General features: G+C 43.2%; 1 protein-coding gene across 12 annotated transcripts in view; it reads right to left on the bottom strand.

Moving 5' to 3' along the window:
- TCF7L2 (transcription factor 7 like 2) overlaps positions 1-23882 on the bottom strand; it is a 177607-nt gene that overhangs the window by 15184 nt on the left and 138541 nt on the right. For 5 of the 12 annotated variants that reach the window (XM_080348021.1, XM_080348026.1, XM_080348032.1 and 2 more), the window contains 5 exons: positions 12540-12672; positions 10277-10379; positions 7513-7599; positions 1060-1200; positions 80-239 (listed from right to left, as the gene is read on the bottom strand). In XM_080348021.1, the coding sequence (XP_080204147.1) occupies positions 80-239; positions 1060-1200; positions 7513-7599; positions 10277-10379; positions 12540-12672 (624 nt within the window). The remainder of the gene's footprint in view (positions 1-79; positions 240-1059; positions 1201-7512; positions 7600-10276; positions 10380-12539; positions 12673-23882) is intronic. The other 7 variants (XM_080348022.1, XM_080348025.1, XM_080348023.1 and 4 more) reach the window with 2 other exon arrangements.

Genomic DNA, 23882 nt, shown 5'->3' with positions numbered 1-23882 from the left:
ACAGGAAAACACAGAGATTCAGAAGGTGCGAATCCTACCGAGTTTCAGTCCCTGCTTGCGCTTCTCCCGTGTTACCTACCCTTCGACCAAGGATTTGGTTGATGGCTGCGCTCTCTTTCAATGTGCATTCTGCTACAACTTTTGCTCTCATTTCCTTCATATACAACATAAATGCATTAAGAGGTTTCTTTATGTGTGGCTTCTTTTTCTCTTCTTCTTTTTTGGAGTCCTGATGTTTTCTGAAGGGTAAAGATACAACAGACAGAAACCTCACAGTGAGAACCCTTGCGAATTTCTTAAATTAATCCCCTCAATCTCTCAAGCATTAACCCTCAGAATTTAGTCTCTAGGAAGAGGACCAGAAGGTTCACTAGAGCTTTCACCCTGGCTGCTGTATGCGAACAGTTTTAAGAGAGTACTATAAGAAAACCCATCTGGGCTTTACACAATATCACCAAGTACCCGCTCAGCCCCTAGAAGACCCTTGGAAAGACATGGGCACCCAGGAAAATGGGTTCATGAGGAGGGCTTGTGACCTTGATGGTAGAGGAAATAGTTGCATCCCATCATCAGTGGGAACTGAAATTTTGTCCTTCTGCTTCAGCCGTGACATGAAAGGCAAGAAGGACTAGAAGCACTAGAGGCAGACAAGGGCTCTCCTCGGTTCAAACTTAAACTTGATATCTGTGCTCTCTGCAGCTTTGGACAAGCCATTTATGCTCTGATTTATTGCCTCCTGTTATGCACCTGGTATCTCACAGTTTGAAACCAGGTACTAACAGGGAAACTGGTCAAGAAGCTTGAATCTTCAGCAATAAAATTCCATTTCCTTGTTAAAATGGGTGAAATTAATAACTACTTGTCTCAGTCACAGAATCACTCTGAAAGACTGTAACTCTGTCACACTTTGGTAGTTAAACCAAATCAATTAGAACAGAAAAAAAAAAGCAGTTAAAAAAATCCCCCAAAACATTTTACGGCAAAAACTTTCCCATAAATCCAAGTATTTTTAAAAGCCTTGTGTGTTCTAAAAAGCCGACATGGGAAGCAACAACTTACGAGCTGTGGAGTGAGCCGACGTCGCTCTGGGAAGATTCCTGTTTGACTGTTGGTGTGACTATGGCCGGATGAGGGATTCCAGTTGTATGTAAACTATGGTGTGGCGGGACCATGTGTGGAGGAAACCTAGAGGAGAGAAAGCTGTGTAAATCGTCAGAATAAAAATGAATGAATGGGGAGGGATGTGTACACACATTAAAAAAAAAAAAGGCATATAACAAGCACATGACAGCTAGACAAAGCATATGAAAGCTGACAGCATTAATTAGCAATAAATTAAACATAATGACTCTTCTAATGTCATTAAAGCCAATCTTCCCCTTCATTATCATTACTGACATGAGACATCATGATTTTTAACATCTTTAACAAAAGGCAAATTCAACTGGATCAACTTGGATGAAAGTGGAATTTCAGCTACCTGCAAGAAAATCCACCAGTCCACTTCTTTGCTAAGAAATTATCTGTGGCAACCAAGGAATCAATTTTTACAGCTCTGAATCACGTTGTGAATTTGGGATGACATCTTTTGTTGCGTATTGACAGCAAAATAAAATATTAATGCCAACACAATCTAGATGCATTTTTGATAATCCTTATAGATGCCTCATTAGCTACATTTTGTTGGTGGAGCAAAAGAAAATATTTATTTGTGTCTAATAAATCTCTGAGCCCCATTGCCTTAACATAAGGTGGGGAGACTGTGGAATTAAGCCAATTTTGACCCATTACGGTAAACTAAGAAAGCTTAATTTAATGCAAAATAACAGTCTAGCCTTTCTACACAGAAAAAAATGTTGTCAGCTTTATGGTTTATGGTCATATACATGGACAGGTCCCAGTTCTGCAACTAGATTCAGAGGGACGTGCAATCCTTCTGCATGAATCTAATTGCTTGATCGGGGCCACAGCACAAACATAGCACAATCATTAAGACTTTTTAACCAAAATGAATGAACAAAACTTCTCAAAAGCAAGATAGACTTCTTATCATTATTCCTCTACAGTCTCAAAGGTTTTGCAGTGAATAAGGAAAGTATATGACGACTGACTGCCTTTCCCTTAGAAAAACCCCACTGAAGTCAACAGGTCTCCAGGGAATGCGATCTAGCCTAAAAATTTGGTTCAAAAATAACTTCCTCAAAAATCCAAGGCTAAAGTGATTATGGCAAATGACAAGGCTTTTTTATCACTGCAAATCCCTACTCTCATCTCAGATTTTGAACCGTTTTTCTCAAAATAAAGTACCCCAAGAATATGGAACATGCAATGGGATAAAGAATTATTTCTTCTGTCGTCAATATACAATGATTTTTTCTGTCATACAGGATTTAAAATTGGGTGACAAACCATGGATAAGTAGACTCTGTACGAGTATCAGAAATATAATGGGATTTCTTTATTTTTCCCCTCTCTTATAAATTCCATTACTGAGCTTAAATCCCTTCCCCCAACTGCCCAGACATTCCCTACATTCACAAGATGACACAGTAGTACTTTCATGAACAAGAGGTACTGTCCACTACGAGTTCTGAGGATCTTTGTCTATCAGCTGATAGTACTCAAGATCATTAGACAGAAGTATTTTGTCTTTGAAGGCAGTGGTGAGAAGAGCAGAGACTGACAGGGAGAATGTGAAATTGTTCAAACTGTAGAGAACTGCAGCTCCTACCAACAAAGGCATGGAGAGCAGGAAAGGAGGAGGGTGTGACGGCAAGGGAAGAGAGGAACGGGCAGCAAAATGGTCATTCCTCCATGGATTTCTATTGCTGCTGAAGACCCATGGATCCAAATCTCAAAGTGGATTGTCAAAATGCTTTCCCTGCTCTGACAAAAGTATCTGGGAGAGAAGTGCATGTTTGGTGAAACGCTTTGGTGCACGGTAGCTCAGAAGAGAAGACAATGGTGAGGCTGCAAGGAGACCAATGTCCTGGTCCCACTTACGCCACAGGATTGCCTCACCATCAGCAAGACACAAACTGAGCCTTTGTACTGTTTTATTCTGCTCTCCCTCTCTCTATTTGTGCCTCTGTGTGTGTATTTTAATTGGACATACTTAAAGTCTGCTCCCACAGTGCCTGGGGCCTTCAGCCATAGTACAATGCAAACAATGAAAACTGGCAGTAAGAGCTTTCTTTAAAAAAAAAAATAACTTCCAAACATGGGAAAAAAAAACCTATGGCAAAACCCTGACCTCACTGAAAGTGGTATAAGCATAGTGATTAAGAAGTTGATGCACATCCTATGGAATGACTGAAGAGAGGACTATGCTGCTGGGGCTAGCTAGGGTTCAACTGGAACAAGAGCCAGAGACAACAGGACAATGAAGGATGAAGGTGGAGATGAAAAGCAGGAAGAGCTGCACTTGTTTGACTTGAGGACATGGTGGGAAGGGCAGTGGGTACAGAGCAGCGAGGAAGAAGAGCTGAGTGCAGTGGTAGCACAAGGACAGAAGGGCATGAGAGTGGAACTGAATAAGGTTTGACTCATCACTGGAGAAGGGCTCCCAAACACCACAAAAGACCGAGTTAATGGGGAAAAGAGATGGTGTTTGTTAATTTCCTCGAGAGGACGTCATGACGTCTCTGTGATAACTGGGTCATGGACCAGCTTCTTAAATAAGGATCTGGTCAAAAACTAAACACACTCAAAAATGAACTCTGCCTATATGGTGGATTGTTGTATGGTCAGGACCTTCAAGGGAAACTAATTCAACAAAACATAGGGGGTCATATTTTATTTATTTTTGATGAAGTTTTAAGTACCTGCAGCTAATAAAAAATGGTGAAGGGTGAAGAAAATCTGAAAAAAAAACCCCATAACTTCACCCCTTATTTATGGTAAAAATGTTTTCCCAATCCCTTTCTAGGAGAAAGGGAGTACTTGCCCATGGTAGAGTGACCCAATGGGACTGAAGGGCAGCAGAGGAGAAGAAGCCTACAGGCACATGTTGTGTGAAAGCCTGGCTGTAACAAGGATGCCAAAAGCTCCACTGACTTCAGCTGGGATGAGATCTTACCCACTGAGCTCTAAAAGTCAGACACATGGCAGCGTTCACCAACAGGCAGCTAGGGCTCAGTCGTTACTGTCAGGGTGGCAGTTTCCCCAGGGACGCTGTGTGTTTGTTACCAGTGACCATTATTTCCCACTGAACAGCTCTCCGTTCAAGACTCAAGGCTGCCTACTGGACTTACACACCCCTTCCTACATTCAGGGCTATAAAAACATGTTCCAGAATTCGCAGTAGCTCACACAATCCCATGGACTTCAGTGGCTGGGTGAGGTTTGGCCCAAAGTTCTAGTGCCTATTTATTTCCATGTAGACATCAACTCACATGGCAATATGAGTGGGGAAAGAGTGTTAATTTTTAAGTTCCTGGCTACACTCCAACTTCAGTAATTACATTCAGCAAAAGTGAATTTCCCCTGAAATTTCAATTACAGAAGGTATTTTCCACTGCCACCACTTAACTACTGTGCAGTGTTTGTCTGGTGTAATTCTGTTAAATTATTTCCTGATTTCCTCTCACAGCAGTTGTTTTTTCATAGTGGGTCCACTGTTTGCCCATCAGTCAGCTAACCCTCTCTCAATTTACATTAAAGGCATATTACAGAGGACTAATGAAGGATCAAGAGTTGTTATAAGCATATTGCATGCGTAAGAAGTTAGTGGGGTGATGCTCCAAGCAGAGGAAAGAGTTGTAAACGGTTAAAACAACCTGAAGACACTACCTTAATAGCCTAAACCATTTATGAAAATCACTATTAGTCACTCATTAACCTTTTATAAACTATTCATAAGCACACTCTAACTAATGAACTATAATTACTAAGCTTTGGGAATATTCAGGGTTGGGAAGCATTATATGCTCTAAAGGTCTATCCCACCATAATGCAGGCAAAGACGAGAACCGCCTTTAAAGGAAGGCTCTGGAAAAATGTGGATGTGGTCTCAGGGGATGCAAAGCTCTGCCCTGACCTGGGTATTTGGGCAGAGCCAGCACAGAGAACCTGAGGCTTGTACCAGGGCTCTGCGGGGCTGTTGCTGGGACTGGCAGCACGTCTGGCTACTTGGGGCAAGGGCTGTCCCATGGCTGAGCTCCGGAGCTCCAGCTGATACAGCGGGCAGGAGGAAACAGGCATCGAACCATGTATCGGAGCACAGCCTGCCCAGAGGGTGTTCCCACGTATGGGAAACCAGGAGAGAAGTTTCTGGGCTCAAACAAAGGATAACCAGCTGAACTCCATTCGTTGGTCTGCGGGTGCGCCTGAGCATGTGTGCGCGTATGGGCTTATGTCAGAGACAAAAAGAAAGGCTGTGTGCGTATATGCACACCTCTCACCTTCGCCTACGACATCCCTCCGTATTTTTTTCTCTAGACAAGTATTCCATGAATTGCAATAAACACCCTAAAAATTCTAAGCAGCTCATTATACACCACTGTCTCCTTTTATGGCTCCAAGCCAGAATATAATGATGAGTCTTAACTTGTTAAGGACAACTAATTTTTTGTTCCTGGCTGTCTCAGGGGCTTCTCTCTTACTCACTCTCACTTTACTTCACTGTTGACATGTTTCTGTTAACTGGATGTCATCTGCCTGCCTTGATTTTATGCACAAGCAGTGGGATGCATTTTTCTGTGCAACAATTCTGCTTTGAGTTGCATTAGATTTGTCATTATTCTCTCATTTTCCCCTTGCACTTGTAACATTTCATCTATTCCTGCCTTATTTTTTGAGCCACGGTGCACCCACATTATGGTTTATACATGATCTTGCTCCCTTTGAAGCCGGCAGATTTCAGAGCCAGCCCTCGTCAGGAGAAGTGCCTGCTACCAATTTAGCAGGCTGAGGGCCCCGAGCTCCAACAACTCAATCTAAAGGGGGTCACAGGGTGGCACAAGCGAGTGTCAGCAAGTGCTGTTTAATTGCCAATCTAGGCTTCTCCATGGTGTTTAAAGTATAATGACCCATCACTTAATTCTGAGAAGTCCTGGCCCTGCTGCTGAATGGAATGAATATCAAAGGATGTGCTAGAACAGGGCAAGGAGCCTACATTTCCTATAACTGCCATAAGTATAATAGACCTCTACTTCTGTCGTCCCATTACCACAATAATGTATTTAATTTGCTGTGTACTCTTTTTAACTAGATACCTTTCATAAAGTCTATCTTGGGAATACAGACTCCCCCCCTCCCACATCTCCCCCCTCCCTCAAATGACTAGCCTCTCTAATAATAATTAAACTAAATCAAGCTCTACTTTGCCTCACACCGTGCCTGCAAGTCTTTTAGAGATATTAAAAAAGACTAAATGGAGGGAGGGAACCATTGTTTAAATTTGCAGCTCTCTCCCCAGCCCAGGATTTTTTTCTCCCTTGTGCTGGGTCTATTAATTTTTTGTAAAAGTTTATTTTCCAGTTGTCTCTCTATTTTCTGGAGCAACATGGGCAAATTTTAGTTTTTCACTTTTACTTATCTGAAGCACACACCACACTATTTCCCTACCCATTTATTCACGAGCTCTAGTTACAGGTTTCCATTCCTCAACAAGGTGATTTTCCCACCAACTCCCCCCTCCAATCTTTTCCTCCTTAAATCCTCTATACACCAACCTTCACATATTAAACTGCAGAGATGGAGAGGAAGGGACAGAGCAAGGAAGAGATGTGGAACCTTGCTATGTAATGCATGCTAATTTAATTATGTGCCATCATCAAAATGGATTAGCTGTTTCAGCCCATCAGGAAAGCCTAAACCTCCACCGATTTAATTAACCAGACTGAAAATCAGATGAACAGAAAATAAAAATATCATTAGGAGCAATTAGTGATTACTTAAACATAGTGCTGCCAACCAGTTTGTAAATAAAACTAGCAGCCTCTGGAAAATTAGATGGAATTAATTGGAGGTAGGGAGGGGGAGAAACATATACTTCTAAAGCTTTAGAGGGTCAGGCAGGCCCTTTTATGTTGACTATCAGTGTTTGGAGCTTTGGTAGGGGAAAACACAGCGCAATAACCTTCCTCCCAACCCTGCTTGAAGAGCAGCCCTCCTCCCCGCCGAGCCGCCCCTCTCGCACGCAGGGCTGCTCAGGTCACAGCCACCGAGAAAGCAAAGGGTGTCACGACTTCTCTTTCCTGCTTTTGCAACATCCCATTCTCCCAGCTTTTTCGTTCAGTTTGGCCTCTAGAGACGACTTCCCGCTCTTTCACCTCTCCCTCAAGAACAAATTCGTAAAGTCAAATGACAGCAATAGGACACCCTCTTGTCCTCAGACAGGAAGGTGTCTTTTGTCCTCTCCTCTTCTGCCCCACCGAAAAACTAAGGACAACTGTTTAACTGAAGCGCTTTCAGGAATGTGCTTCCTACATGGAATGCCCTCCTCTAGAGAGGGCAGCAGGAGAAGTTACACGTTTGCTCTCGATTCAGGACCTCAGCATTTGAACTCACCTTGACATGGAAGCATTGACAGTCAGAGCGGTTGGGTAAGGGTGGCGGAAACCCCCTGTCGTGATTGGGTACACTGGCTGACCTTGCCTGCAAAAAAGAAGGGAAAGAGAGAATGAGAGAAAGAAAAAAGGGTTTAAAAAAAAAAAGAACAACAAAAAACTTCTCTCTGCACAGTAAGCTTTATTCTCATTTGATCAGAACAAAAATCTTGGGGATTGTACAGCAAGGATCAAAGGAAAGAAACACAGAACAATTTGAATGCCATAAATCTGATAGGAATGGCTAATTAAATTTTATAACCTCTGCTTATGTCAATAGAGACCCTCTCCCCAAGCTGAAACTAGGTGTTTTGTTGTAATAATTAAAGGCGAAGTCTCGCTTGCTTTAATGGAGCCATCACACTAATTGAGGGCTACACATCCAAAGGAAAACAATAATGAATGTAAATTTATACCAAAATAAAGTACAGTGAATCAAAGGACTTCAGTTGCGCTTTGGGCCTCTTTCGGTATTTAGATCTCGGTGAGAAAACATTAAATTAACAGAGCTTAATTTGTAGCCTTTTGTCAGATTAACAAGTGTTGACAAGAGTTACCGGGGGAGAGTCCCCAAGAAGTATTGTGGGTAACCAATAGACAATCACACCTCATTACAATAATTAAAAAATACAGCAACATGCAAAACAGCATCCTCATGAAAGACACACAACTTTTCCTGATTGAGGTTTGTCTGTGCTGGCTAGTTCTTTTCATCTGCCCTTCAAATATGTCATCTGACTGGGCAGGATGCTTTCTGGGGGGTTACTACGCTGAAGACATCCAGGCCAGTTGAGGACAGACTGGTTGGGAAGTTGATGGTGAAGCACGAGTGGCAGTGACAGGGGGAATAAACGCATTGGGTCACTTCTGCAAAGTTGGCCATGCTACTGTCCTAGAGCAAAAAGAAAGTGTGATGGTATCATCCCCCAAAAATAACCACTAAGGTTAGGCAAGTCCACCATGGGTGTTGGCTTGTTATAAACCAGCAGTGGTGATGGGAGTCTTGCCGTGACAGAGGAGGTCATTAGCGCCTCCTTAATGAAGCTGGCCACACGTGGCAACATTCGCATGGTTTGGCAGCCATGACATGGGGCTCAAGGAGGACAAACCTATGTGTGCACACCAAGATGTAAAGCTCTGAGACATAGATGTGCAACAAGGCACAGGTCGATGGCAACACGGAATTTCTTCACTCCGCTCTCATGCCTTTATACGTTTCTGACTTTTGGCATTAGAGTACATTTGTTTTAAATGCTGAGGCTGTTACTGTGCAAACTTGACCTAAGCAGTTGCAGCACAGGAGCACGAGAAGGCTGTACTGCAGCTAGGCCCTCCAAGTTCAGAAGACGAAAAGGAGCTGACTTGCATTCTACTAGTGTTCCGGGTGTCCTACATAAAAAGTACATCAACAGAAATGAGGAGGAATGTAAGATTTCAGGGAGCGATGCTCTGGTTTTCTCTTCTGCAGGAAGGTGATGGTCATGCAACATGCCTCAGCCTCAGGGTGGGAGAGCGCCTACCCAAACAAGTCGTACCATCACCCTGCAAAGCAGCCAGCAGCAGGCTGCTGTGGCCAAGGTCCCAGCTCCGGCTCTCCTGCATCCACCCTTCTGTGACTGAGAAAGGCCCCCAAAACCTTTGACAACAAACCCTCTCCCTGCCCAAGACCTGGGTGCACGTGGGGACCCTGCTCTGCCCTGCTCTTCTATGGGGTGTGAGCTCCACTTTCCTTACAGAGGGCAAACTTGCGAAGAAGGATTTCAGCACAGCTGGTCAAAAAACCTCAAGCAGGAACAAACTATTTCAAGCTTTGAGCAATTAATTTCTAAAGAAATATGATTTCTCCAAAAATTGATGAGGCTTGTCATGTGAGAAAAGTAATCAGTCTTGATTTATAAGGCAGAGAACTGTTGTATCTGGCAATGCAAATTTATTTTATAGGTATTTAAATCAAACATACTGTACAAAATACCTAGGTAGTGCTTAAGTGCATTATAAAACAATTGTAGAGGTGGCAACATAAGAAAAAAAAACAAGGACTCAGTTACTGGGGGGAACCTCATACCCAATAAGGTTCTGCAAGTGGGATACAAGGAGCTGAAAAAAAACCAAAACCTCAAACTAACTTTCCACGGTTTTTATTTGGCCAGTTTTAAAGTAAACTAATTTCTCTTTCTTGTTTGCAAGAAAATTCCATTCCTCAGATGCCAACTGCCCAGTCACGTCTCAAGCAGGAATGCTGCTCACTGGCCGATGTAAAGCTCTACTGTTTCACAAGAAAAATGAAAACAGTTTCAACGGGGAAGGCCGACGAAATTTAAAATTGCACATTTATAGTGAGGATGGCCCTGTTAAAAAAGAACCACCCTGAGCTGCCAGAAAACCAAATTTCAGAAAAGCCCATGTGGTGCAGTGAAAGGGCATTAACAAGAAAAGGACATTTTTGCAAAAGGGTTTAAAAATTCCGGCTTCACAAGTCATCAGCTCGTTGAGACGACACGCAAAGCTCTGCCTAGCTGCTCAAGTTTAAGACCACATGACTCGGCATAAGTTTTGATTAATCTTCATGAGGTGGGTAAATTCATAACCACCCAATGAAGTGGCAGTCGGTAAACAGACTTATCTCAATGCACACACGCATGCGCACACACACACACACAGTTTTCAACATAAATTTTACACATTAAAAAAAAGAAAAAGGAAATTAAAAAAATGGAACTCCTTACTGTGGTACTAACCATCCTAGCGGATGGGGGATTTGTCCTACAGTGCCTGGTGATAACGGATAATAAGGAGATATATCTGGAGGATGTGGAGGCCTTGGAATTCCTATGGAACAAGAACACAAAGCAGTGTTAGTATTGAGACATGAAAATAAAAAAAAACATACGGAAAAAGCACATATGTTTCTGAATTGCTATCTATTAATTTTTATTACAATACTCATGGCTTCACTTCAGGTTTCCAAAGGCTGTTTCACAGTCTTACTCTGTAACGTGAGCCTCTTGGCATCTTGTTAAATGAGATTCAACTAGAAAAACTGATGGGATTCGCTCCCTCAGACACTTATTCAAATAGAGATAATTATTTTGTTGTTTAGGATGAGAATTTAGGAGTCTCAGCTTTAGTTTTGGTGTGACACTGTGTTAGGTGCTGTCCTAAACACTCTACAGAAAGATAGTCCCTGTATCAACTTCATGGTTATTTTAGTCTCAGAGTCACCAAAAGAGCACAGGCCCTGCCCATACTTTGACTGTGTACTCAATAACATGGCCTGACTCCAAAGTAACCTCCAAAATCAGCTACGAAGTCATTATAATTGCAAACGATGTTTGCTTTCGAGCAAACCTAGGAAACCTTTCCAAAACCTATGGGTGGAGGGGAGAAGCCCTGGAGGCACTTGCAAAAACAGGGGGGCAGATGCTGAAGGTGTGTGGGGTAGGACAGAGTCCATCTGTCCCTCTGAAACTGGTGCAGCTCCTACTCGGACAGCAGAAACCAGCTCCAGTCACAAGGCTTAAATCTTAACACTCCTGACTTTCAGAGTAAGTAGGAATTACTCAGAGGAGCAAGGGTTACAAGACTGGGTCTTTCAATTAACAAGTCAGAGCACAATTACACAGCAGAAACAATATTAAAACAGAGAGCATTAAAAGGAAGGGGTACTGTATTCATGGTTAAAAAATATTTTTTTTAAGTCGCTCAGGAAGCTTTTAATCTCTAAATTAAATCTCCTTGTGTGACATTTTCATGCAGACATTGCTTTTTCTCCATTACAAAACCCAAACAGATTAACTGGGCTTTAACCATCCGGCGAGCTATTTGCACACTTGAAAGAATGTTCACAGAAGAAAAGTAAACAGTCTACAGACGTTAATCATATGTTTTACGATAACCATTTAAAAGCTATTCCCTGTACTACCATTATTTAAATGAGAGGTTGACTATGCCATTCACTTGCAATACCCAGGGATGGCGAGATGGATTCCTTTTAAGCCATGCAAAGTTAGCATTAAGCACAATTAAAAGAGGGCCCCAACTGAAGCAGAGTAAGTCAAAAACAGCTATTGCATGGCCTCATTGAAGGGCTGGACTTTAGATAAATTATCTGCATACATTAGGGTTGACACAGCGCGATTCCTTTGCCGTGAATTCAGTTTCTGATGTCCTTTCCAATTAACTTTGTGGGATTTGGATTAACAAAAACAAAAATCACTGTCACTAGGAGCTTAATGCAGCTCAAAGAAAGAAGATTGACACTGTTCTGCTTCTCTGGGCCCTCAGGTTAAACAGGGACTCTTAAAAAAGTTAGAATAACATGTAAATTCTACTCTGTAACACCAATAAATCTGGTCAGGGTTTTACACGGTGCTCTATATTCAAGAAGACTGCCCTTCAGACTGAACTGAGAGGTGGGTAGACTTACATTGGGGAAAAGAGTTGTGAGTATAGAGCTGGAGATAAGTAGTTACAGTGGATGAAAATTCAACATTATAGGAGAAAAATGGTTGAACTCCTGACACAGAAACAATGGGATTTGGGGAATTAAAAGAGATTCATTTTGAAACCGGTCATGACCCACCACCTTTAAAATTCCAGATGCAATTTTGTAAGTGCAGATCACAGAACGTACATGTTTAACTCTCTGGGTCGTGCATGCAAACCAAGCACTTGGTGGATCGAACTGCTAGATGGGGTATCAGGCTTGCAAAGAAACACACCTGTGAACGACCTCACACATGCAACTGCGGTGTCACTCTGCAGAAGCTTTATGAAAATTCACTCAGTAGGTTTCCTTCTGAAACATAATTGGCTTAAAAAAAAAACCCTAATTTGTCCATGTTCTTGCATGTGTTTGACATTTTACAAGCCCCTTTGGTGCTCCAGCATGGGAAATCCTTCCTCCCACACTCTTTCCCCCTAACATGCAAAATAGAAAGATCCATGCACCCCCTCTGAAAAAGAAAACCAAAATTACTTCCCACCTACCTGTTTTGGGATCTACGTCGGCTGGTAAGTGTGGAGGAGGGTTTCCCGGTGTGAAGTGCTCATTGCTGTACGTGATAAGCGGCGTAAGAGGGTGTACATGGTGTGGGTGCTGCACAACTGGCACTTTGTTAGACTGTCAAGAGAAAAAGGTCAATGGAGTTAGAGGAGCGCCAGGTACTCCCCATTGCAGCACAAGGAACAACACAGAAATCTGAGGACCCAGGATTCCAACATGGTCCTCAGACTTTTCCAGATCCGTTCTTGGCGTCACCCTTGCAGTTTTCCCACCCTCTTGCTTAAAACCCACTCACGCACTTTCCCTGCTCTTGAGTTTCTTTAATCTTTTTGACCTGTCGCGCTCCTGCACGGAGCAAGAGCAATTCTTTATCGTTTCTCCTTTTTATTTTATCATCTTGTGTTTCACCTCGAAGATCCAGGCAGACTCATCAGTGAGGGGCTGACAGAGTCCCCCATTTAATTAGCACGAGACCCAAATGCTCATTGACCTGCAGGTCTTTTCCTTTCCCCTTCCTGTCCTCACTTCACTTCTGCATTTTACTGCTCATTGCAAATACTCCACATAAAATGCCTTTGTAGTGCTAGAGTATTCCCTTCATCAGCAAGCATTAAGCTGACAAGCGATCACCTGCATATTTTATATATATATATATTTTAGAAGAGCTGATTAATTATCAATTCATCAGAGAACACTAATAAATGGAAACTGGATACTAATGAATTAGGCTACTAAAATATTCCGCTATATAAATAATGGCAAAAAATCCAGATAGAGCCATTGAAATTAACACTCTTGTGGGGGGAATAATCACGCAGATATGAGGTTTTCCCTGTCACATTCCTAGCTTTGGGGAAAAAAAAAAAGCTCTTTTTCTTAGCAACAATAAAAAAAAAGAGTGAATGAATGAAAGGAAAAGGCAGCCTGAACTGTAACTTACCCTTACAAGATCACAAAGAAAAAATTAAGCTGAAACAAGCGAACTGCTGGACCATTTACTGCGAGTAATCCAATTGCAAAAAACCCTATTCCCCATAGAGGATTTTCACTAAAATCCTACAACAGGGACATTTAACCAGATTAGGTACCAGCAAAGATAAAGAGGCTGGTATTAGATGATGAATGGATTAGAGTCAGGTTTCATTTTAGAATGTGTCTTCATTTCCTTTTATTACTTTAAGTAAGGAACAACTTGCATTAACATCAAGTAAAAGGAATCACATTAAAATAAAGTGGTGATACCACGGCGGCCCCCGACAGCGCCGCTGCCGACCAGGGTCTGCCAGCGCTCCCCTGCTGCCCTCCTGCCCGGGGACCGCTTGGACCCCACCGTGCGCTCCCTGCACCCCCAAACACACCCGCCCTCGCCGCATCGCTGCAGACACGTTATTATCTGATCTCGGCTCAACGCTGCCGAGCTTCCCTTAAAAGCATTTAAAAAATAATTCAGTTATTCTTTGAGAATGAGTTTGTAGACTGGGGGGAAGGAAGAGGGAAGAGAGACTGAGAGGTAGGAGGAAAAGAAACATCAGTCTTCCCCAGAACAAACAAGAAGTCCCTCCATCATGCTTTGGTCAAGACACAGCAGAGCTTCACCTTCCGCTCTTCCAGCCTCCCTCACCCCAGCTCCTTAATTCAAAAAGCCGATGAGATGCTCTAACCCAAGGGGCTCCCCAGCCCCAGCCATACGCAGCTATTTGACTCACCCCTTTGATAACATGCAAAAAAATGCATGCATCCAAGAGAAGAAAGCCAAAGAGCAGCGCTTATGCTTCCCACAACTTCTACTGCATTTATTTCTCTTTGCAGTCCTTCTACAGACCAATTTCCCTCTAACACCACGCTCATGGTGCAGGAGAGTCCCGTGTCAAGCGGCCACAGCACAGAGCGTGGTCACAACAGCCAACACTATGAATCACAGCACGGTGTGTTGGCTGGACTGTACGTCAGGTCTTCCGCCAGCTGTACAACCAAGGACAACTTTTGGCCGCATGGATCCACAATGGTTTCACATCAGAGGAGCTATGGGGATTCAGCTCCTTAATTCAAAAAGCTGAGGAGATGTTCTAACCCAAAATCTGTTCTCTTCCAAGTGAACTAACCTAAGCAGTCCAAAAGTAACCAAAAGGTTTGGCGAGGGCTTCATGTAACAAATCATATTACACACCATGCAAACTTAACATCTCCTCAACAACACATGACGTTATATGCCAAATGACCACTTTATCTGGTTCACAAAACAATCACCGTTTCCAATAAGAGATATTTTTGCTGGCCAAGAATTGAGTGAATGCTTGCTGTTAGGTGGCCCATGGTGTGGCTGGTAGCTGCTGTAGCTCTGTGCTCTCCCAGCGCTACCTTCACATCATGGCAAAAACCCCTCACCCAGATCCTGAGAGCCATTGAGGGCTGTCTGCCAGGGAGAGCTTATTTTCACAGAAACTGGAACTGATTAGTAAAAAAAAAAAAGCAAGTGACAGAATAACACTAGAAGGTCAGACTTAAGCCGACAAACAAGAAACAACATGTGAGAGGAAAGCTAGACTTAAATGACTGTATCACCAAAGCCAGATATACCATAGGGGGTTACATGTAAACTGTGGGAAACTACCACCTACTGCTTTGATACACCAAGACCCCCTGCAATATCTTCACAAAACAGCACAAGTGCTGAATTATTGTGTATTTTACTTAATACCTTCCAGAGAAAAATAAAAAAGAAAAAGGAAAATAAGCAAGAGTCTGAGCCTTAGTCTGCAAACTTATCCCCAGGTAAGTCATTTTTATTTGGGTGACTGCCCTGCAGTCAAAGAGGCAATTCAGATTAAGACATTGGATGTAAGTATAGGATACTTCTTAGCCATTCTGATGATGCTGGGGCAGAGGTGTGGGAAGAAAGCACCATGGGGAAAAGGAGAAACTGTCATCTACATGCTCAAAAATACGCTCTGCAGGACAGAGAAGCATGATTCACTGTCCCTGCAAATCAGTCTGCATCTCTATCACTGCCCCGGGCTTGGTTTGTATTCGGTTTTGCACTGTTTATCACACACTGGGAAAAGGGACTGCAACTCCGCTCAGAATAGCATGCACAAGTCACAAGCCAAACTAATCATAATCATTTAGCATAATACGCTAAATAAGCTGCTCTTTAAAAGTAGCGTTCCTGGAGTTAACTAAGCTTCCTCGGAAAACAGAAAAAGAAAGGACTAGCTGGAAAAGAGCAGGATTAATCCCGCACATGCATCTTCCTTTGAAGCCAATGGGAGCTCTGCCTGAGTAACAAGTGTGGTCCTAACCCCATCCACTGGCAGTGAAAGGTAAACCACAGCAGCCATCAATAGGAGACACCTATTAGACGACCTCAGCCACCCCCCCTGCAAAAGGCCCTTCTCCAAGACACATCTGCCTGTACTTTATCAAGGGTACTTTTAAGCTAGAAGCCATTGTGAGATGCAGGAATTTCTCTGGCAAGTTGAAGAACTCCATGTATGGTTATGTCGGGCACAGAAAGGATTGCGGTGCTGGTACACAGAGATTAGCATCAGGGCATGTGGTAACAGGACGGGAACAAGTGGAGATTTCGGGAGACAAATCCCAGCATCTACAAAGTACCAAGTCATCTGCTGATAAATCACTCCTCCCCACCGAAAGCTGAGGTCTCCTATGCTGGGTTAGAGGCCACGGTAAAGAATTGCAAAAAAAACCCCGTAAGTTTGCTTTTCTTGATAACCCCTGCCTGAAGCAAATCAGAGGAAATTGTCCCCATAGGGACTCAACTACTAAATCTCTCTATATGAATTTGAAATGCTTCTGAGAGTGCATAAACACAGATGATTTTAAACAATAACGCAGCCCTGGAATGAAGGAGAAGAAGAAATAATCACCCTCCCCCCTATAACCCAAACAAACAAACAACCCCTCCAAAAAAAACCTCAAAACAACACAAAAAATGTTGGACTGATATATGTTTGAGAGGGCAACTGAGATCCATTTAGCCTAAATTCCAATAGGTGCCTTTAGGGAACAAAAGAAATATCTGAACTTCAGATTTAAACTGCAGGGGATTGTGTGTATAAATTGCTGTGTATTAGTCTTTGTTGCATGGTAAGGACATTTCATTAACAGGATGAAAGATGCTTCTGTGCATTTACAGCCCAATTTAATACACCCCACTGATGAATACTCCCCATTTATTGAAGAAGTTAATACATGCTGCATAAATCAATAGTTCCTAAGTCTCTGAAAGCAACACAAGACTTGCACAAGATGAAACATTGTATTGTTGAGCACACAAAGTGAAACCAACCTTTAAATAGGAGGAGTTTGTTACTGCGATTTCTGTTTGCAAATTCATAGCTTGTTTGGCTGTGGTAATAAAAACATGGTATCAACTCGAAGTCAGAGAAAAACATGCCAGAGAGGCCGGAGGAATTGCCCTTGCTGGGATAACGTGGTGTGGCAAAACCAGGTCTGCAAAAAAAGCCAGCCAGGCTGAAAACAAGCCATCATTCCATTGCAGCATCGCAGCAGCTGAACCCTTCGGCCTCAGCAAGGCAGCTGCCGGGAGACTCTGCTCGATGGGGATGCTCCTGCCCCAAACTCTGCCTGTCCCAGGCATGGCCGCAGCCGGGAGGGACCCCCTTCCTCAGCCCAGGGTGACCTTTGAAGTGTCGTACCTGAAGCCTCCAGTCCTGCTGGCGAGGCTGGGACGGGCTGTTGCCCTCTGGGCACCCCCGACACCCCGCAACGAGGAATGTTGCATCAGGGGCACTAATCATGCTCTTGCACCCCAGACTCCCCTCCCCTTCCTCCACTATAACAGAGGAAGAATGAGAGCTCGCCATTCACCTTAAAACCTATTAATCAACAGACACTGAAAACAAACGGAGCCAGAGCTCTGCCCGCCTCTTTGCCATGTCCTCCTCTTCCCCGTTCCCCCATTGCTTTCCCTTTCTGCTGAAGAAAGATGGGCCCTGAAAGTGCCTTTATGAGCTTAATACAATAAAACAAAAGCAGCACAGAAGAAGGTTTGTCAGCCTTTTCCCTTCCTCCAGGGTGGATGCAGAAGGTCGACAGTGGTCTTGAATTAGCAGGCCCTCCTGGAGTTGTTCCCTGGGATAAGTAAAGGGTACCATTCAATACCAGTTTGCTTTAAAAAATAGGTTTATAACTTGTCTCCCTGTATTTCCCAGATGGTGTCATTGCAGTTATGCTGACTATGGCCACTGAAATGCTAACAGATGTTCCTGAGCTGCTCTGCAGCTCCAAAGATGCTCATAAAAGGAGAGTTTCTTTTTTTCTCAAGGCTGATCTCTCCTTGGTTCTGCCTAGGAATGACATATATTCCCCCAAATCAAAAAAGCTAAGTTGCAAGAAAAGGCAAATCTCAAAATATTGCTGCAAATATTGGAATATTCTTCCTTTTCCAGCTGATGTCACCAACACCTGGAGCAGGGCATCCACCGGTAACACCACTCTGGCCCTGGGGATCACCCACATCAGCGGCTGCTCTGGGTGGCACCCCCAACTTCAGCAAGGAAACCGCAAACCATTCAGGTGAACTGAAAAGCTAAAACCAACCCAACCCACCAGCTGTGTGTAACTAAGTCCTCACCACCTTCCCAAGCATAGAAATTCAATGCCAGTGATGAAGCACTTCCTGGGAAAAATAAAGTATTTAATTTTACCTGGCTCTGTTTAGCTAATGGAGCCACAGTTGGTTTTTTTTTTTTTGTTTGTTTTTAAGGATGCCTTCACACCTGACTAAGCATTTTTTTCCTCAAAACTACTTCCCCTTGCTCCATAATGGCTGATACAGTGGCCCGAGCCCTTTCACAGTTTAATGTAGCTGATTTCTGCCTAAGGTCCTGCCCTAAGCTAACTGCCCATTGTGGCGGGAGACAAGGCCTCTATTGATAATCACAACTCGCCCTGCTAAAAAAAGGCTCATTTTCTTCGTTCACATAAATGATGACAGGAGCACTGACAACCATGTGCTGGGACAATGCTCCTCCCTCCCCAACGGAGCTTGACAAAAAAACCCCAACCACTCACTGCCCTCCCATTAATATATAAAAAAAAAAAGGGGGGGGGGGGGAGGAAGGACACAAGGGATGGGGGGGACACGGTGACACATATCTGCATCCTTCTGCTTCTACCCCCTCCCTCCCTGACCACTTCCCAGGCCAGCGAGTGCCTACTTGCTCCTGCAAGGCTTTCCAAAAAAACCCCCATGCTCTACCAGTAACTTCTCAGACAAAATAACAAAATCAGCTTCCTGGCTTCAAGTGTCCAGCAATTCATTCAAGAAAATAATAGTTTTCTTCCCCCCTGTCCCCCTTTAACTGTGACGAAGTGCCCCCCGCATGCTGGAGCACTAAGCCACCGTGCTTGACATTTTCAGTATCCTTCCTGTAAGGGAAGGAAGGTACCAAGGGGAGGGGGTGGGGAAGCGAGGGTTTAAGATGTTCAGGAAATTTCCACTTAATTTCGCCAAAAGGCAATTATGTGAAATGATCTGGTGACAATTAGCATACGCCAAATCCTCTAGCGTAAAAGGCAAAGAACTGGGGTTTCACTGTCTAATTACTGCCTGTTAGTTCTTGTGCAGGAGAATTAAAAACACTAGTAGTAAAACATGAGTATTAACTGTGCTAACATTTTGTTTTCAAAGCTGTTGGGGACTGTAATCTTACTGCTACGGTATTTGGGGTGGGTTTTGATCTTTTTTTTTGCTTTTTTTTTTAATTAGAAGTGGAAAAAAAAAGAAACTTGAGAGTTTTAAATACAAGTGAAGTGCTGCATCCTTGGACCACGAGGTGTTACTCTGATGTCAGGTCAGACCCAAGCAAGCACCTGCTTAGACACAGCTGTATATTTTGAGATCCTTCAGCATTACCTGGATGCCAGTTACATTTTTACCTCACTCATTCTCTTAATGCTTTATTGATAAAGAGAAAGCACTCTGCTGCATCTGCCCTGCCACATCTTGGCAAACAAATCTGGACACCAGAGTTACGACAGCCTATAGGCCAGAAACTGGCCTGCACGTACCCAGTCAAGACTTACATTGTATCTCAAAATTAGAGATTATTGGATCAACCGAGGGATTTCCCTGTATGATGAGGACAGGGTAGTGCTCAGACTCTCCCGAGTTTCAGGCAGGGAGGTGCCCAGATCTATTTCTCCCATTGCAAAAGGAGAGGCAAGGTTTCTTCCCCAACCTGACAAACACTGGCTTTCTTTGTGTACTTGAGTTAATTACTAGACAGATATTATCTCTTTAGAGCAGGCAAGCTTTCCTTCATGTCTAGCAAGACAAAAAGCAGAAAGACTTAGCACACATCAGGCTAAAACCAAAATCATAGTTCTCTTACACAGCACTGGCACAAGGTGTGCTGGATGCACCACCGCTAAGCAAAAAGAGGGGTGAAACCTCAGCAAGTCTTCAGGAAACAATCCTGAACATTAAAACGGTCCTCAACATTAAGGGTGTTGGAGAAGAGAGAGACACAGAGCAATAACGCAAGCACAGAAATTCAGAAAAGATGGGAAGAAGGGAGAAGTGAACGCAAGCAAAAGGGTGCTTGTAATTGCCCTGACAGGCCTCATTTGTTACATGCTTTGTTTGAATACCAAGTAATACAATTTTATTTACTGCCTAGCATTGTCTGAAATGGCACATTAGAAACAGCTTTAATTCTTGCATGTGAATCGCATATTTCAGCACTAGACAGATATATATCGTAGGAGAAATAGCTCCACTGATTTTGTTAGGGTATCTGTGACTTACGTCTACAGTAAGAACTTGAATGTAAGGCTGTTAAAAAACTGCAGGAAATGAAAAGAACTAGCGTGCCACTTGTATACCCACTTGTATTTGGCAATAAGAGCGTTATTAAAAAACTAACATGCATATACATGCCTTAAGATACAATGCCAGGTTTTCAGCACAGCTTTTTAAAATGCAGTGTTCACAAATTATAGCGGACTGTGCTCAACAACAATATACAAAGTATCTAGCAAATGTATACTAAATAGCTTAACAAATAACAAACGTTTTCATTTTTTTTTAATGTGCTAAAAACATTAAACACCACCCCAAAACAACCGAGTGATGAAATTAAGCAAGTCCAGATCAATTACTTCTTGAATAAATTCCACAAAGCTTCCCTAAAAATGTGATGTTAAATGCACATAAGAACTAAAACACCTTGCAAATATTTTGGTAGAAAAGAAACAGTGTGTCAGGCCTTTTGCCCAAAGTCCCAATACAATGCATTCCTCTAAAGGTAAAATGCTTACGAGATCCCATCACCAGCCACGTAAAACCTGTGTCTACAATAACATGCAGTGAAAGAAGCAGCATCTAAACTGTCTTTTCAGATTAATTCATTTTAGATGAATGCTACAAAATTTTATCCCTTGTTATATACAGGGAAAGGCAAGTAAATCGACTAAGCTGCTCAGGCAAAGGTATCACAGGATACTGAGGTGATAGGAATCTTCCTCCTGGATCGAGTCACTCTCTGAGCAAGCTTGGCAGAGTTAGAAAAGAAAACAGCAGAAAACTCCCACCAAAGCTCCTGTGAAAACAAGATGCTTTCTAAAATTATTAAATACATTTCTATTTTCTGTATATAATTATGGGTAATGTACCAAATTGGTTGAGGAATAGGTTCACTTTCTGTAATATATATATTAATGGGAGAGAAGAGTCTCATGGACTTCTGCTAACGAACACATGTCAAAACATGTTATCTCACATTTATCAACATTCAGTATTATTTTTCACATTCCTTTAGCACTTGGCGAAATCATTTTTATGTATTGTCCCTAAAATCTTCATCTTTCACATTACAGCTGAGCTTTCTGAAGGATTCAGGAAATTTAACTGAGTGTTAACCAAACACAGGATCAAAAGCACCCAATTAAAAACTACTAAATATTATTTTTAATTATTTAAAAAAAAATATTAAAACCTCGTTTTGTGTATGACAAGAGTTTAACCATTCCATCACCAAACCCCCTTAACTGTAACATATGTGCCCTGCTACAAACCAACTTTTTCTCCTTAAAAAAAACCAAAACAAACCAAAACAAAAAAAACCAACAAACATTTTTACCTTCATGGTTTCAGAGTTAAGGAAATATCGTACTGAACTGAAGAAAGCTTTGAAGTGACCCCCTCCGCCCCAAAGGAGAAAAAGAACAGAAAAGCTAGTGATGTCATGGTCACCGTGTGAATGTGTGACTGCGGATGTAACGCGCAGCGAACACAGGCGCACACGCTTCTCCCTCGCTGCTAACCATTGTTCAGCATCCACAAACCAGCCCCTGAAACCTGCTGTACACCGGGCTCCGAAACACCACCCCCCCAAACACACCCCGATCCCACCCTGGATGCACGAGCAAAAAGATTTCTTTCTTCCCCCCCTCAATCCCTCCTCTCTTCCCCCTTTCCATAAACCAAACCCCAAAATCAGGCGGAGGGAAGGGCAAAGAGGAGGAGTGCAACAACTCTGCCCCGCCGCACCATTGTGCCGCGACAAAACGGCGCTCTGCCGCTCGGCTCCTCGCCACCACTGGAAAATTAAAGTGTCATCGAAAAGTCACGCTTCCCCCACTAAAAAAGACGATTACCGTCAAATAAATAAATAAAAACAACGTCGCTAACAAAGGTCACAGCTGGAGATGCGTGCTTGATTTCTTTCCCACAGCCCTCCCCTTCATCCCCCCCCCCTTTTTTTTTATTCCACACAGGAGGAAAGGAAAGAGGGGGGGAGAGGGAGAGAGAAGTCACATCAGAAGTTCAATGGTCAAGACGGAAAGCAAAGCGCGCATGCAGAAAGTGCTACTCACCCAGCAATTCAAATTGAGATGCCAGCAGCCGAACTGCTGGAAGAGAGAGAACCCAGAGGCAAGCGCTCCTCCTTTACCACTCAAATCTTCCATTCCCACTAAAATTGCATCCCTCGGGTACATAACAGCTTTGTCTTTCCTTCTCTTAACCTCAAAAACTTTTTTCTTTACTGTCTAGATGCCAATTGTGCTGGCTTTGTATTATTTTCCTTGCAGCTTTTCTCTCTCTCTTTTTCTTTTCCCCACTCCCCCCCTTCACTTAAAGTACTGGAAAAGCTGTCTTAAAAGATCAAGATGTCTCCAGTTTTTTGGCCTGGTGTTTTCTGAATGCTCAAAATCCACTGTCATGTTGGCTGTGAGATCTTATTTCTAAATTGTCGGCTGCCGTTATCAAAATTTAGAGAAGCCTCCTCTCTTTTCCGATATAGCACTTTACCATCATCCTTTCAGGGAGTGGGGAAAAGACTTTTCCCCCCCCTACGCAGACATGTCTGCTCAGAAGAGCTAAAAAGCAGTTACCTTGGAAATCAATGACAATGCTACTACAACCCAGGTTGCACAGGTATTACTAAGTGCAGCGAGGAAACGCCGGCCGGCCATGAGGGAGCATGATCAGTTAAGTGTAACAAGCAGTTACTTTATCTGCAAGATTGTCAAATCCCTCAGAACAAATTTCTTAGGAGGGGAGCTGTACGGAAAGTATATTTTCTTGTCATTGTAACACTGAGGTGACATTTGGCAGACCTTCAACGTTAACTCTGGTCTCTCTCCCCCCTTTCCCCTTTAGCATTTAATATTTCTGTGAACCACAGACCCCACTGTAAAAGCGATGCAAGAGGAGCTTTGAGATTGCCAATGTTACAGTGCCCTGGCTATTCTATTTTCCCAAGCCAATCCTTAGTGAGAATAAACAGGGGTACCCAGAGAGCATTGTTGAACTGAGCAAGGATGAAGACTTTTCCCCCCTCGCCTTGCTCTCACCTACAAGCATCGTGAGACACCCACTTCCTAAATCTGCGCTGGGTACCGAGGGCAAAGCACAGCATCCGAGTCCGCCAAGAGTCAGTTTCTCGCCTCTTATCTATCTCTTTCCCCTAAAGTTGCAAAGTAGTTACTCTGCAACAGGGGCAAAAGCCGCAACGGGTGGTTTAACCGGGAATAATTAGGAAACCATGGCCGCGTTCTTCCCCTCCTCACTTTCTAAGCGAGTTTGCTGATGGATGCTGCAGGCAGGGAGAGAATTCACCATGTGGGATGGACACTGCTGCAGATGAGGCAGTGAAGGAGACCAGTTGCAAACACTTGTCATCCCCGTGCACATCCGGGAGACCTGCACGAGCGAGTTCACCCCATTCTCATCCCCCAAGAACAAAACAACAGGACTAAACAAGCATAGGAAAAATAGTAAAACTCCGTTTCAAATGGGGAGACCTTGAGTGGTTCCGGGTTTGCTTTTAGAGTGG

The sequence above is a fragment of the Nesoenas mayeri genome (genome assembly GCF_963082525.1).
Source record: "Nesoenas mayeri genome assembly, chromosome: 7".
NCBI lineage: Eukaryota > Metazoa > Chordata > Aves > Columbiformes > Columbidae > Nesoenas > Nesoenas mayeri.
This window is presented reverse-complemented; position numbering and strand designations above follow the sequence as displayed.